This window comes from Notechis scutatus, chromosome 5 (assembly GCF_049901735.1).
Source record: "Notechis scutatus isolate UNSWTSFEM ecotype Mainland chromosome 5, rNotScu1.2, whole genome shotgun sequence".
In the NCBI taxonomy this organism is placed as follows: domain Eukaryota; kingdom Metazoa; phylum Chordata; class Lepidosauria; order Squamata; family Elapidae; genus Notechis; species Notechis scutatus.
The window spans coordinates 92,218,617-92,234,387 of NC_142013.1; the positions used below are offsets into that span (position 1 = coordinate 92,218,617).

Below are 15,771 nucleotides of genomic sequence, written 5' to 3' on the forward strand. Positions count from 1 at the left end.
TTATCGAGGAGGTATCCGAGAAACTCTACCCTTTCAGTGCATAGTTGACATTTATTTTTTTTAACCTTGAGGCCAGCGTCCTTAAATTTATGTAAAACCAATCTGAGACGCCTTTCAAGCTCTACTCTATTTGGGGCAGCAATTAACACGTCATCGAAATATGGTACAACCGCTTTTATTCCCTGTAAAAGTATCTCCATTAGACTCTGAAATATCCCTGGGGCTACACTCACTCCGAACTGGAGTCTGTTGCATTTGAAGGTACCTCGGTGTGTAACGATAGTCTGTGCCTCTGCGGTTTCCGCATCAACGGGTAGTTGTTGATACGCTTGCGCTAAGTCTAACTTTGCGAAGATCTTCCCGCTGCCCAGGGAGTGGAGAAGATGTTGAACCACCGGCACCGGATAAGCGCTCTGTTGGAGTGCGTGGTTCAGAGTGGCACGGTAGTCTCCACAAATTCTGATCGACCCATCCGGTTTGATGGGGGTTACAATTGGGGTTTCCCAACGTGCTTGGTCAATAGACTCCAACACCCCTTGGGCTATTAACTTATCAAGCTGCTCGTCAATCTTGGGTTTAAGGGCGAACGGCACCCGACGAGGCTTAAGGCGGATAGGGGCTACTTCTGGATTGAGGCTAAATGATATAGGGGTCCCCTTGTACTTGCCTAAGTTGTCCGAAAACACGTGGAATTCCTGGACGATGCTCTCTTCCCAATCGTCGCTTCCGGCCTGGTGAATGCCGGCCACCTCAATCCCGAGTGGGGCGAACCATTGTAGGCCTAGTAAGCTGGGCCGGTCACCATCGACGACAGTTAATGGGAGAGACACAGCACGATCTTTAAAAGATACATAGACTTGACTCACTCCGACGACTGGGATCGAGTTCCCCTGATAATCTCTGAGGATGATTTTCTGTGTCCTGAGGTCTTGCCGACGGATGGTAGGGATCAGCTGTTTAAGGGTCTTCCAGGAAACCATTGAGAGGGACGATCCGGAGTCGACTTCCATCTGGCAAGGTTTGTTCTCGATGGCCACTTCCACTCGGATCTTTTGTTTGTCTAATGACGAAGCGTGGCCGATAATAATAGTCTGGTGTGCCTCTTCTCGTCTTGCTGGAAGAGCAGATGTTTTGCTGCTGTAGGCATGGTTGTTCCATTGGTTATTCAACGATCCCGATTTGCAGGGAGGTTCCCTGTGGTTTGGCGGAGGTGGTTCTCCTTTCTGTTTGTGTTGAATTCCCTCTTACTTCTGCAGACCCGTGCGATGTGGCCTCTCTTCCCACAGGAACGGCAGATTGCGTCGAGGAATTTGCAACCGGATCGCGGGTGGTTTCCCCCACAACCCGCACATGGGCGCTGAAGTTTTAGAGTTTGTTGATCTCGTTCGGCCCGAAGTCTGTTAACCTCTTCTTCATCACTCTCGGATTGGGACTTGAGGTCCTCATGGTGCGCTGTCGCTGAGTGTCTTTCTAGTTGAGGTGAGGCTTCACGGGCGAACTGACGGAGTGGTGCGTTGGTGCGGCGCATTCGAGCAGCCGACTTCTTGGTTGCCTCTGCTGCAGTAGTGTCAGCAATGGCATCTGCAAGATCGATGTCCCCCTTTGCCATGATCTTGCTCTGTACTGCGTGGTCATCTAACCCCAGAACTATGCGGTCTCGCATAGCTTCTTCTAGGTCTGAAAACCCACAGAGGCCTCCCAGGTTTCTTAGGTCAGCGATGAAGTCTGCAATACTTTCACCCTTCCGCTGATTCCGTTGATAAAATTCATGTCTCCGAACCAACGTTGGTATGGCGGGGGCATAGTGAGCCCGTAGGATAGGCTCGAGGTTGTCCCAATCCATTGCTGTCACTTCAGCCAGTTTCGCGAGCGCCTTCGCCATTCTAAAAACGGCTGGTCCACAATGGGTCAAGAACGCCGCCCGCTTCTTTCCGCGTGTAGCGTCTTTCAAATTGTTGGTTTCTAGAAACATTTGAAACCGATCCATATATGACTCCCAGTCTTCCTTTTCCGGGTCAAAAGGAGCGGGTGGTATAGCGCCACCTGACATCCTGCCGATGTAGATGCGCTCTCAGCCACGTGCTTCGGTTGGTGCTCTGTAGGGTTTATTCAGCTCTATTGTCTCCGTATCCCATCCTCGTCGCCAGTGTTAAGTTTAAGGCATGGGTTTAATGAATGGAGACCAGACTGTAAACCGTGAACTTCAGCTCTTTATTCACGAGCATAACAAAGACAAAAAACCCCGGCTAGCAGTCACTCTTTTATAGAGTAAGCTGCTATCCGGATAACCAATGGATAGTGTTATAGCGTTTGAATCTTGGCGCGGCCCGCCAACAGCCAGTCAGATTGCTTGGAATGAACCAATCATAACTTGCCATTATATGGGCCAATAGGACGTGCAGGATTACGATCCTGCTAGGCAAATGAATCTTTATTAATTACATTTCTTTCGTTCACAACAGATAGATATATAGATAGATAGACATATCTATAACTAGCATAAATTATGGAGTGGTTAGGAGTATGCATGCAAGCCCCATTCATAATCTTCTTGTAAACATTTGTGTCGCTACAAAGAGCCAGGCATCCTGGAGTGAGGAAGTGTGCCAGAGGAGTAATACTTCCTTTAAAACCCTTGGTCCAGCTGGCCTGGCTGGTAGCATCTCATAAGGGCCCCTTTCCAGGGTTACAGGAGAAGATGGTCAATAGTTTTGAAGGCGGAAGAGGGCTTTATGTGCCAACGGCAGATAAAACGGTAGAACGATCTTCTAAGAGAAGGGAAACTCCGATTTCAAACCTCCACTGCCTTGTTGCCATCTTTATTATTGGCAAAGGCTTCAGGAGTCAACCTCAAGGCAAAATCCAGAGCCGGAGTCCCGGAAACAGTTCGTGACTGTGCACAATCACGTTCTGGTAACTCCTGCGACGCAGCTGGAACTAATCGTATTGGCTCTGCCGTTCCATTAGACTATTTCAGCGATGTAGAGAGGGGGAATCTGCTGCTTGGCTAACAATTTATCCTCCATGTTAAATTACCCAGGAGTCAGAAACATTCTGATGGCACATAATCAGTCTTGTACAAGTTCAATTTAAAAGAAACATCAGATGGGAGAATATAGTTTTACCCATTAACAGTCGGTTTCTTGACAGCAGATTAAAGGGGCATTCATATCCCGTGGTCTCAGACCTCCCCCTATGATGGGCTGCATTGTAGCTCTATTAATGTTGATTATTTTGATTGATTGATTAATCCATTTATATGCAGATGTGACTCTGAGAAGCTAACTTGTTAAAAGCAGTAATAATAAAGGAAACCAATATCAACTAAAGGTCTGATAAACTGATAAACTCAGGCCTTGATAAAATGGCCACCAATAATATATCTAAACAAAACAATCAACAAAAGTCTCTTAATGGGACATTTAGGCTCTTCTAATTTCTACATGTGCATCAATACGTCTGTGAATTCTTATACACAATTAGAGGGAAAGCTGTGATCTTTAACTTTTGAGAGGAAATGCATATCCACCTTTGGTGTGTTCAAAGTAGCCACCTAGTGGTATAGAAAAAATGAGAATATGTCAGTTCTGTAGGAACTACTTCGGAGTCCTGCAGTAGATCTTCAATTAGAACATGTGTTTATATGTTGTATGGACATATATGTATATGCGAATTTAATAACTTAATAGCACTCCTTTTGGGGAGCATGTAAAATGTGATAATTTTGAAATTTTTTAGAGATGTTAGAAATATTTATCCGTCAAGCTGGACAATAAGTACAGAACTATCCTACTTTCTTATTTCCTTTCTTGACATCCAAATCCGCTGGCATTTAAGAAGGGATCAAGCACAAATGATTTCTTAAGCAATTCCATACAGCACTTTCAGATTCAGATAAAAGGTTTTTGAATTATTCTGTGGTCTATATTTTTTTAATGAACCAAATTTTATCACTGTTGACAGCTGAAGATTTATTTATTTGTATCCCCATAAGGTGCAAAAAGGAATTCCATATCTCAAGTGTTTTCACTGGTGTCCTGGGCAATTGGTGGACTTTAAATATATGTTGAATCCATTTATTTATTGATGTTTTATTAAAAACTAGTTTCGGGATTGCTTGCAGCTTTTAAAAGATGAGCTGTAGAAATGAATAATCATCATGCTTTATCTACATATTAGAGGAAAGAAACTCAGAAAGGAACCGCCCTAACTTATCAGGCTGTAAAAGAGGTGGCAGGAGATTTGTACTATCAGACTTGCAGGTTTCTGTTTGTTGGAAGGAAAATCAGGTCCAGTTCCAAGCTGGGAGAAAGACGCTGGAAATAAAATGGAGGCAGGCTGCAGAAAAGGAAATCTCTGTTTATTTGGTAGCCAGAAACTAGTGACAGCAGCATGTTTCTGGGGTGGCTGACAAAATGGGGTTGAGAATAGGTGGGTTTTTATACATTCTTTGGGGCTTTGTGATTGAGATGGCTGTTCCTGTTAAGAATGTGTCCTTTAATATTTTAATGTATGTTGCCAGATTCCTATGGAGTCATGGCTGGTTCTACAGGTAAAAGGGAAAATGCAAATCCTAGGAGTTCCTCTGAGCTGATCTTGTCGGCTTTGGCTTGCCTAATTGTGTTGCTTATTTGGAGTTTCTTTGCTTATGAATAGATTGGTCCAGTCTTTCTGAATGGATTCAAAATCTCCATTCCTAAAGACCAGCCTCTTCAAGCTTCTGCTTGAGGCTGTTTTCCTACTGGGGCTGCTTTTGGCCTTTGTTAAGATTTTTCCCCATTTCTCCTTCAGAGAAAATATTCTATCCTGCCTCTTTTTAATATCAAGAATAAAGAATATCTGGGGAGGGGCGGCCTTCCTACCTGTTAATATGGCCTTACAATGAAGTTTTTCTGATTGTGTTTCCTGCTTGGTCTGCCCAGGAAGATTGACAAGAGGTTAAGTCACTGAAATAGAGCAGATCTGAACTTTAGCTCTGCCTTAGGCACTGAAGTCAGCTGAGTTACTTGGAGCTAGTCACTTTCTCTGATCTCTAGGAAGAAGACATGGGAAACAACTTCCAAACTGCAGGGATTTGTCTCAGAGTCAAGAGTGACGCAAAAGGAGAGAGAGAGAGAGAGAGAGAGAGAGAGAGAGAGAGAGAGAGAGAGAGAGAGAGAGAGAGAGAGATGTATTTACTAAAATAAATGCATATCATCACACTAACATGAACGATATCTGTGAGAACTTGAATATATATATATGTGTGTGTGTGTGTGACGTCACGAGCTTTTGTGGTTTACAGTCTATTTAATTGTAAGCATAGTGTAATAATTTGGAAAAGGTTATGAGAATGGGGGATGGGGAATGGTAAAGTGTGATGCCAAAGGAAAACAAAATGTAGGAAGTGGAGAGGAAATAATTAGTGCAAAATAATGGGCCATTTATGAAACAGATGTTCGATGTGATTTTCATCTAGAGCATATTTTAGAAGGAGTCATTTTGTAGTCATTTATTTGAATAAAATCTGTGGCCAGTCCAAGTTTATGTTACAGCAGAATGTTATGTTAACATTCTTTTAGAACATATCATTTTGTATATGTGTGTGTGTGTGTGTGTGTGTGTGTGTGTTTGTGTGTGTGTGTGTGTGTGTGTGTGTGTGCAGTTGATGCTTATTTCTTTTGGCTATAGGGATTAAGGCTGCTTGGTTACCAGGCTAAAAGCGGTTATGAAAGGTAGGCTGCTAAATTGATGTTTAAGGAACAAGGGAAAAATATTTCCCCCGCTTTTCTTGTAAGTTTTCCCAACTTACCAGAAATTATGCTAATGTTTCATCATAGATACAGGAAAAGAAACCGTCTAAATGCCTGTTTTACCTCATTAAAACAAATTAAGTAAAAACAGTACTAAATTTATTAAAATGAGTGAAATGAATTCTAGGACACTGACAACCAATAGAAATAATGTTGGATTGATTATTTCATAAAAAGGCAACTGTGTGCCCTTTGTTGTTGTTGTTGCAATTTCAGAAAAGACTCACAAAGCCTCTCTGTCCCCATCACTATGGATATGTAGCCAAGTATCAGAGGCAGTGGTGGGTTTCAAAAAGTTTTCCTACTGGTTCGGTGTCAGTGTGCGCTTTGCGTGTGTTATATTCTGGGCATGGGTGCAAGTAATTGAGACGAGTCAGTGACTTAGTGAACTTCAACTCTTTATTAAAGATCAGAAACAGAGAGCAAAACCCTTGGGCAGCAGTAGCCCTTTTATAGAGCTAGCTACTGACCTGTTAACCAATGACCTGTGTCCAAATGCTTAACTTTTGCCCAATGAGAGATGTTAAACTAATAGCCAATCAGGTTGCTCCGTGAGGACCAATCCCAGTTTGCTATCCAAGGGCCAATCCAAAGTGCAGGATTTCAAGCCTGCTTAACATAATGTTAATAAGTTTTATTAAATGGTTTTTTGTTAGTTCATAACAGCGTGCTCATGCGCAGTGTTTGCAACTCACCTTTTGCTGCAAGCTCTGTGTGTAAAACAGCTGATGTGCGGCAATCAGCTGTGCCGCGTGAAGCAGCTGATCTTGAAAAGCAGGAAATAAAGATCAGTATAGAGTCGAGGCGGATGGGAGGGCCCAGCAGCTGATCGTCGGAGCGAACTGGTTCACTCACAGATAATCGTCGGAGCTACCAGTTCAGCCGAACCGGGCCTAACCAGTAGAATACCACCATTGATCAAAAGGATCCTATATTTGTGCAGTCTGTCTCCAACTCCCCATTCCTGGAAGCACAAATGGTTTCTCTGGTTCTAGAGCACAACTTTCAAGTTCTGATCTTGTGGCCTTCTGTGAAATTTCAAACCCTTTATGCAGATCAATTAAGTTCTCTATGAAGGACCTCTGGTCTCTTTCCTGAAGCTGTTTTTTCTTTTCCTGTTTGGAAAAGAAAGGGGAAATTATATCATTTTAGGAAATAAGGGTTGCTGAAAGAAGTGCCCACCCCTTTTTACCTCAGCCTTGATGCATTACCTTCCCCCATAATAGATCATCCTTAAGAAAATGTGGCCCTCAACAGAAAAAAAACAACTCTGCTTTTTCCCATCTCTAAAATGTTCTCTAAACTCCAAGTTCATCTGATTTTGAAGGCACATGGAACAAACATATGTTAAGTAACTATCTGATTTCCAAAGTGGAATCCAATCTGTTTAGAAGAGAGATCACCTGTATCAATTTAATACTTCAAATTATAGTCACCATTGACAATATTGTACATTGGTAATGAAATAGTAGGTTAATCATTAATATTAAAAGAGGGAACTATAGGATAACAGAAAATGCAAGTGTTAATGTGTCACTAAAAACAACATAAAAATAGAGCAATAGCACTTAAACTTATATACCACTTCACAGTGCTTTACAGCGCTCTCTTAAGTGGTTTACAGAGTCAGCATATTGCCCCCAACAAGCTGGGTCCTCATTTTACCAACCTTGGAAAGAAGGAAGGCCGAGCCAATCTTGAGCCAGTGAGAATTGAACTGCTGAACTGCTGGCAGCAGTCAGTAAGCAGAAGTAGCCTGAAGTACTGCATGCCAACCACTGCGCCGCCATGGCTCATGTGTATAGTGGAAAAGACAAGCAACTTTTATCTAAACAATCTATTCTTTTAAAAGCAGGAGACATTTGCAAAAGTAGTTTTAAATGAAAACGAGGATTCGTATTCATGATAGAAATGCTATCTATGCTGTCATAATGATTTTTCTACTCAATCCATTTTGAGCAATAAGATTGCATAATAAGTTCAACACTCTCTTCCAAGTTCTATTTAAATAGATTATAGATGAAGAAAATTATTAATAATTTCAGAATGAAAATCTATTATTTGGTGCAAAGAACTCTTTTTTGATTAAGTAAACATGAAAATATATGTAAGATCTAATTTTTTTAACTACTTATCTAGGCCATGGAAAGTGTGATTGTGGAAAGTGTAAATGTGAAGAAGGTTGGTATGGTGATGCTTGTCAATACCCAACTATCTGCAATTTTACACGGAGGAAGAGTAATGAAATGTGCAAGAATTCTCAAGACATCATTTGTTCAAATGCAGGTGAGATTTTTATTTTAATAGGCTGATAAATCACTTTGGTGAAGTAGTTTTTAATCAATCATACAAAATATATTGTGTGAAAGCATTTAACTAGTGTGAAAATTATAAGACTAAATGGTTATTATTAAGAAAGGAACTGAAAATACCCTTGTGCATCATAAACTTGGCTTGTCCTCCAGGCATTAGGCAAGGAAATTAAACAGAAATAACACTTAGATTTAAATACAGCTTCACAGTGCTTTACAGCCCCCTCTAAGTGGTTTACAGAGTCAGCATATTTCCCCCAACAATGTGGATCCTCATTTTACTGACCTTGGAAGGATGGAAGGCTGAGTCAACCTTAAGCCGGTGAGAATCGAACTGCTGGCAGTCGGCAGTTGGAAGAATTAGCCTGCAATACCACATTGTAACCACCATAAATGCACTGACTTGGGGAGTGGATGGCTGTTGATATTGATGTGTGCACTGCCCTCAGAGGGATGGATTTGCAGTTTTGTTCATGTTTTAATTGTTGTTTTAATTTACTGCCCAGAGTCACATGTTGAATGGGCAGCCATATAGAGAAAAATAAACAAACAGAAATATCTCATGCCACCATCTTTGAAAAAAATCTATGGCACAAACAGACTTGGGGTTCTGTATACAGCTTTGAGACCCCACCTCCAATATATTTTAGAATTGAACAAAAGTTGAAGAAAATGTCAACCAAAATAATCAAGCAATAAAAACCACAGAGGATGCCACCATACCTAGAGATCAGGTTGAAAGGTGAAATGTATGTGAAGATTTTCTGCCATCCAGATAAAGTTGTTTGGAAGTTGCTGCCATAACAATGAAGGGTGAATTAAATCAAACTATTATGTCTAATAGGATAATTTAATGCCTTATTAATAACATACATTATATAAAATTCTAAAAGGAATTCTGAAATTTAATGGGGCACATTAAATTTAATGAATTTTAATGGGGCACAAAGGCAACACAGTCAGATAATCAGTAGGAGTCCCTTTATTAGCTCCAACTTTGCCCCCAATGTCCTGGTTACCTTCTGGCTGGAGAAAAACTCTCCCAGGAACAGCCTTTGACTGCAGAGAATCGAGTCCAAAACGTGGTTAACAAAAACTGTAACTATAAGTCCAATCAAGGCAAAATGAGGTAATTAGTCCGACAGGGCAGGAGCAAGAATTCCAGACATGAAGGCATGACAAAACTCAACATGGTGGGAAAAATGTCAGGAACACAGGGGAAGCAACACAAGATAAATTCACGCTTGCTCCCAGCACCTGCTGCACGCAGCCTGCATTTCTTTTAAACTTTCTTCCAAGGTGTGGCTAATCAGGGCCCTTTCCTCCCCCATAAACCACGCAACTCACATTGCTCTCCCCCATAATCCACGCAACCCACATTGCTGTCTTCTCCGTTCCTCCCTGCATGCCCTAGAATGAAGAGGGGGTGGGCCTGGGTCTTCCTCTGAATTCCCTCCCTTGTTCTACCTCTTTCCTGCTCTGCCCAGCCGGACTTTGCCTTTCCCCAGCTTCCTCACAGCCAATGGAGCCACACCCCCACTCCCTGACAGCTGTTCGTCTTCCTCCTCGGATTCAGACTCCGACAGGGGCATGACACATAGGCCATGAAATTAAACATCATTTTCAATGATAAACTGAATGATAATAATAAACTCTAATCCTAATGCCAGTACCGTGTTTCTGATGTTTACAGGTACTTGTCACTGTGGCAGATGTAAATGTGACAATTTAAAAGGAAATGGATTGATCCATGGTAAATACTGTGAGTGTGATGACAGAGAATGCATAGATGAAGAAACAGGACTAATGTGTACAGGTGAGCATATTTAAAGCTATGCTAATCACAGCAAACATTCTTCAGATAATCATGCTCTATCATTGAGGGCAATTTTTGCGGATTCTGCTCCAACTTGTATTGAATATACCAATTTGGCTCGGCCTTAATCACAGCAGTCCTTAGAGATAATTTGGGGACCAAGGCAATGAATATTGCAGTTACTAGCCATCATTTCCTTTTAGAGAAAGGTAATAGCCTTTTTCCCCCCTACTTTTTTTTTTGAAGAATTTTTGCCACCCAGACAAACTTGGTAACAGTGGCTGTAGTTGTGAAAATGATGAATAAAATTTAGAAAACTATAGTCTTGTAATATTCACAATAAACAGACAATAAAAGAAGGGCACTGTTTCTGCAGATCTGCATCAATGTTTACTGCTGAAGCAGTTTGAATATTACTCTGGGGTACTTTGGGCTGGAAAGGAAGGAGCTTCAGAACATGCATGACAACTGCCCAAATACTATCTACAATTTCTTAAACACAACTTTTTCTTCAGAATTGTGCCATGGACGTCGAGGGCAACTGCAAAATCCCGCATTTGTTTCAGGAGCTACAAAAAGTAGTAACCAAAGTACTGCTATATTTTGCCTTTGAAGCTGATGTGTGTCTTAGGGCATTCCACCTCATATCATCAAGGGAAAGAGCTGGCCAGGTGGCCAACTGATCTAGCAGCTAAGAAAAGAGTATTGTGAGCATACATTTGGAGGGCATTGGCATCTCCGAGATAATGGGCACAGCCTTGTAATCCAAGTTTCACCCTTTGAATGTTTTTGATGAAGAGACAGGTGATGCACAGACAAAAAAATGGAGCTGGATTGCAGTATTGTACCTGCAACTTGCAAAGGTTGAGTTAAGTACTTTTCTCCAAGCTGGGCACTGGGACTTAATTTGGAACAGTCTATGCATACCGTAAGACTTTCTTTTCCACTTCATATCATGACAATATAAACACTTGGTCCTTTCCTTGTGACTATGTTTAGCTGCCATCAAATCAACAAAAGCTGCAGCAGAATAGACAATTCCTCTATTAGCCTAACTCAGGGGTGTCAAACTCACATCATCACAGCGGCATCACATGACGTATCGGGACTTTTTTCCCCTTTGCTAAACCGGGCATGGGTATGGCCATCGTGTGACGCATCTGGTCTGCGGGCCAGGAGTTTGACAGCCCTGGTTTAACTCAATCCACCTATTATAGGATAACAGGAGGATAATTATCCCACAAGCTTTAATTAGAGATACCCAAGATTCATTTGCAGGTTAGAAAATGACTTTCAGAAGACAGCGAGACAGTACGGAAGTGGCAGTTTGCATAACCTTTTGAAAATTTAGCATTATAGTTAGTGCAGTGCACTCCATTATCTAACTGAAGTTTTAATTGAAAGTTTCATTTATCATCAAATCTTCTGAAGCCAGAAGATGCCCTTTCTTTTATAGACATAAATATTTACTTCTGAGATGAGATCACTGATGGCCTGTAAGAAGAAAAACATCATTTTACTTCTGAGTAGACAGTTGGAAAGTATGCCACCAGAAGAAAATTGACCAGCTCATGGCTACTAGGAAAGAAACTATACTTCTTCCCTTCCCAAATTACACAATCTCATTGAAAAAAAAAATGCTAATTGAAATAACCCAAATTGACATCCATTTATAGAATGTAACAGAATGGTTGTCTCATTTTCAAGTATTGGTCCCATTCAATACCTTGTTTTCTACAAGAGACTTGGAGAGATGGTTATCACATCTTTCAGTATAATGCATCTCAGAGATTAAGTGGATAACATCCTAAAAGTGGCATAGTAATTCTGAATTGGAAGCAAAAGACATCTCTTTTCCAACCCGAGAGCCAGTTTTTCAAGATGTGTAATCGACACCATTACACTTTGCCTAAACTTAAGGTTATGACCTTAAGACTGATCACCAGTTCCTGGCTAAAGATCCACATCTTCCTCAAATGTATATTACTTCTTCTACTGACAGTGGAATGACAAGCTGGATCTTCTTCAAGTTGGAGCAGTGCTATAGAATCCATTAGCATACTGTGATCTTTCAGATGTTACCAACCCTTTGTTGTAGCCAGGTCTGGAAACAGATACCAGAAGGATTTGCAGGAATGTTACTCACTGCCATAAAGGACAATAACGCGATCTTGAAAGCTTGTCAGGCTTTCTTTTGGCCCTTTCTCATACCAAACAGAATCAATGTAGGGCTATTTTGAGTTTCTTTCTCATGCTTTCCATTTTCCCAGAATTGACACCAATTGTTTTATATATATACTGTTTGTATTGTAGTAGTCCCTCAACTTAGTAAACACTGAGCTTAATTCAAAAGATATGTTAAATACAAGATTGTAGTCATTACTCTGGCATAGCTCTCCCTATGGTTCCATCAATATAGGAATGGTTCTGCACTCAAAAAACATTTTTCTTCTTCTAGTAGGGTTTCTTTTTTCATATCAACTAAATATTGATGCATTGGTTGCAACAGGAATTGACCGACCCACTTATTGCTTGAGTCTGATGTTGGAGATTGAGAGAGAGCAACAAGCTGAAGCCACCCAGGCAGCATTCATACCTAAAGTGGGATTAGAACTCAGTTTCCTCGTTTCTATCCTGGGGCCTTAAACCCTTGACCTCACTGGCTCTCAAGACTCAAATCTAATTGATGTTCATAAATATTTTGTAATTATGATAAATTTTTAAATTTAAAAATCCATCATTCATATTCATATGAAAGACTAGACATGTTAAAAAGAATCTGATCTTTTAGAACTAAAACGTACTGCTCAGTCTAATCTAGAATAATTCTCCAAATGGAAGGAGTTGATAAAAAATGTTGAGTTGAGACATCATAAGTAGTAAAGAGCGTAAAAATGAAAACTATGTAAGGAAAAAATGTAAATGTTCCCAAACATGCGGAATTGTTGTTTGATATACTAGATCCATGATGGTGAACCTATGGCATGCATACCACAGGTGGCATGTGAGCCCCAGTCAAAGTTACCTGTACTGCACATGTGTACGCCTCCCAGCTGATTCTTTGGCAACTTTTGAGGCCATTTTCACCCTCCTGGAGGCTTGAGAGGAGCCTCTACAGCCTCAGAAGGCGGAAAAATGGGCCTTCCAGAAGTGGAAGTTCCAGCAGTGCTGAAACGCGCCTGTTTTCAGCCTCCCAAGGCTGCAGAGGCTTCCCTCGAGCCCCCAGGAGGGTGAAAACAGCCTCCTCTGGGCTCCAGAAGCCCTCTGTAGGCTGAAAACGGGCACTTCTGGTATTTCCAGAAGGCCTGTTTTTCGGCCTCCCAAAGCTGCAGAGGCTTTCCTCAAGCCTCCGGGAGGGCGAAAATAGCCTCAAATAGGCTGAAAATCAGCCCGGAGGTGCGCACATGCACAGTGCAGTAAGGGGTTGGGGCTGGGATGTTGCATGTGCATGTGCGCCCCGCATTGCATTGTGCGTACGCATGCTTGCAGCACACCACAACAAAAAGGTTCGCCATCACTGGACTACAGCCATAATTGTCCTAAACTCAAGTGAGCTTCTTCTTAACATAGAGTGAAATGAAAGTAAGAAAGCAGAAGAAGGCTGTGAGCTATATATTTATTAAATACATATTGGGTTAGATCTGATGCCAGCAATGGAATCTTTAGTAATTGTCAAGATTTCAGTGTTGTAGAGGAAGAATTTTCTGTGATTTAATGTCAACAAAAAAGAAAACAGGGTATATTTAATATGACAATACCTTGATATTAGGTATTGATAACTTCTGTAAATATCTGTAATATGCCCATCATGACAGTTCAACTCATATAAACCAATAGATCTGATTAAACACAGGCTGACACTTCACCTTTCGGAACAAAATTTATCACATTCATAGATTCACATGAATCAAACAGGTTCTTCAGAAGGCCAGAAAATGCCAACATGATTTTGAGTATGAGCAGCTTTTGATGGATCTTGACAGAAATAAACATTAAACCTCACTGGCTCTCAAAACTCAAATATAATTGATGTTCATAAATATTTTGTGATTATTATTTTTATGATGATGATGTTTTATGTTTTATGATTTTTATGATGACTTTTGAGGAAAATCTGATTCCCATTAGACAAATTTTCGTAACACCTATTGATCAAACATCTAAGCTTAAAACGTTTAAGTTTTCAAAAAGGAACTGAATAGTATACATTTCTGGAAGGAAGTCTTCACTGTCAACATTATGTTTTGGGATAAGGCCATGGCATGTGTTACTGTGGAAACTGTTACTGCGAGGCTGGTTGGCATGGCGATAAATGTGAACTCCAATGTGACATCGCCCCCTGGGAGATCAAGAAGAAGTGTACCTCTCCAAATGGCAAAATCTGCAGCAACAGAGGTTTGTCATTCACCTTGGTTGTCATCTAAGTTAACTTTGTCCCCTACCTTTGGCACTTTTCCAAAGTTACAGGGCTTTGGGAAAACTCAGTTGATTTGTTATTACAAAAAGAGAGGTAGATGCTGCTAACTATGAGCCAATGCCAGTTTGTTCTGTTTATTTGCCCCCCCCCCCCAGTGTATTGATATAGTGAAATATGGCAGGAGACATGCTGATCAACATAGCTGAACAATATCTAAAGCACCCTAAGTTCCTCATAAAACAATCACCTGTAATTTATGATGGGTATGTACAGAGACCCATACACATACATATTTTCCATTATAAGAGCTTAATACTTTGACAAGGGTACCAGGTTCAGGAAGGAAAGCTGCTGAAAAATTACAAAGTAGGAGTCAGCCAAAACTATTCTCCAAAGCACCTGAAGGCAGGACAAGAAGCAATGGATGGAAACTAATCAAGGGGAGAAGCAATCTAGAGCTAAGGAGAAATTACCTCACAGTTGGAACAATTAATCAGTGGAATAATTTGCCTCCAGAAGTTGTGAATGCTCCAACACTAGATGTTTTTAAGAAGAAATTGGACAAACATTTGTCTGAAATAGTATACAGTTTCCTGCCTAAGCAGGGGGTTGGACTACAAGAGCCCAAGTTCCATTCCACCTCTGTTATTCTGAGGAAAGTTAGTCAGATATGATGAAATCGGTGCATATGGAACAGCACTGGGTGATGCTATTTCAGACCTTGGCCTCTTTTGTTTCCATGCTCTTTAATAAATGTTTTCACAAAAGAGATGTTAGTGTAGATATGATATACACACTGACAGGTCCTTTTTCCAATCATGATTCATGGAGTCGAAGATTGTCCAACAACAAAGAGAGTCTAAGCAAGGTGCTAAGCAAAGAAAGGAGAATATAAAAGGCTTCACTTTTCCTAGGTGGTACTGTATTTTAATTGAAGATCAATCGTCCTGGGTGCAGCATTGCTTCTAGATTGTGACATGGTATTACGATCAGGCTTTCTCCTACCTCTACCCTCCATAGTACATGAAACATGATTTTTATGTTTGCATAAAATTAGATCTGTACAATGTTCCTATCAGTGCCATTCTTTGCTGAGTACAGTATCAAATAATATCCTTTCTTCTTAGGAAAGCATTAATTGCTTGCTGTGAGTGTGGTGTAATGCATGTGTACATGTGCAGACATATGAATTCTTGCTGTTAAGTTGGTAATTTGATGCTGCTGTTTAAACTATCTATCTATCTATCTATCTATCTATCTATCTATCTATCTATCTTCTATGAAATATATTTGCTGGAAATTTAAACTGATTCTGGACAGTTTACAGCATAAGAATTTAGGTAAGTCTTCTCTAGATCCAACCCACTTTTTAAAAACTTACTTTTTAAAGTTTTATTAAAGAGAACTGAAGGCCAATAGGGGATTTTAATATAT

General features: G+C 40.7%; 1 protein-coding gene across 1 annotated transcript in view; it reads left to right on the plus strand.

The window, feature by feature from the left end:
- Positions 1-15,771, plus strand: part of ITGBL1 (integrin subunit beta like 1) — a 190,375-nt gene that overhangs the window by 56,818 nt on the left and 117,786 nt on the right. Inside the window, exons 3-5 of the mRNA XM_087967329.1 lie at positions 7,932-8,078; positions 9,798-9,920; positions 14,175-14,315. Coding sequence (XP_087823455.1) covers positions 7,932-8,078; positions 9,798-9,920; positions 14,175-14,315 — 411 coding nt within the window. The remainder of the gene's footprint in view (positions 1-7,931; positions 8,079-9,797; positions 9,921-14,174; positions 14,316-15,771) is intronic.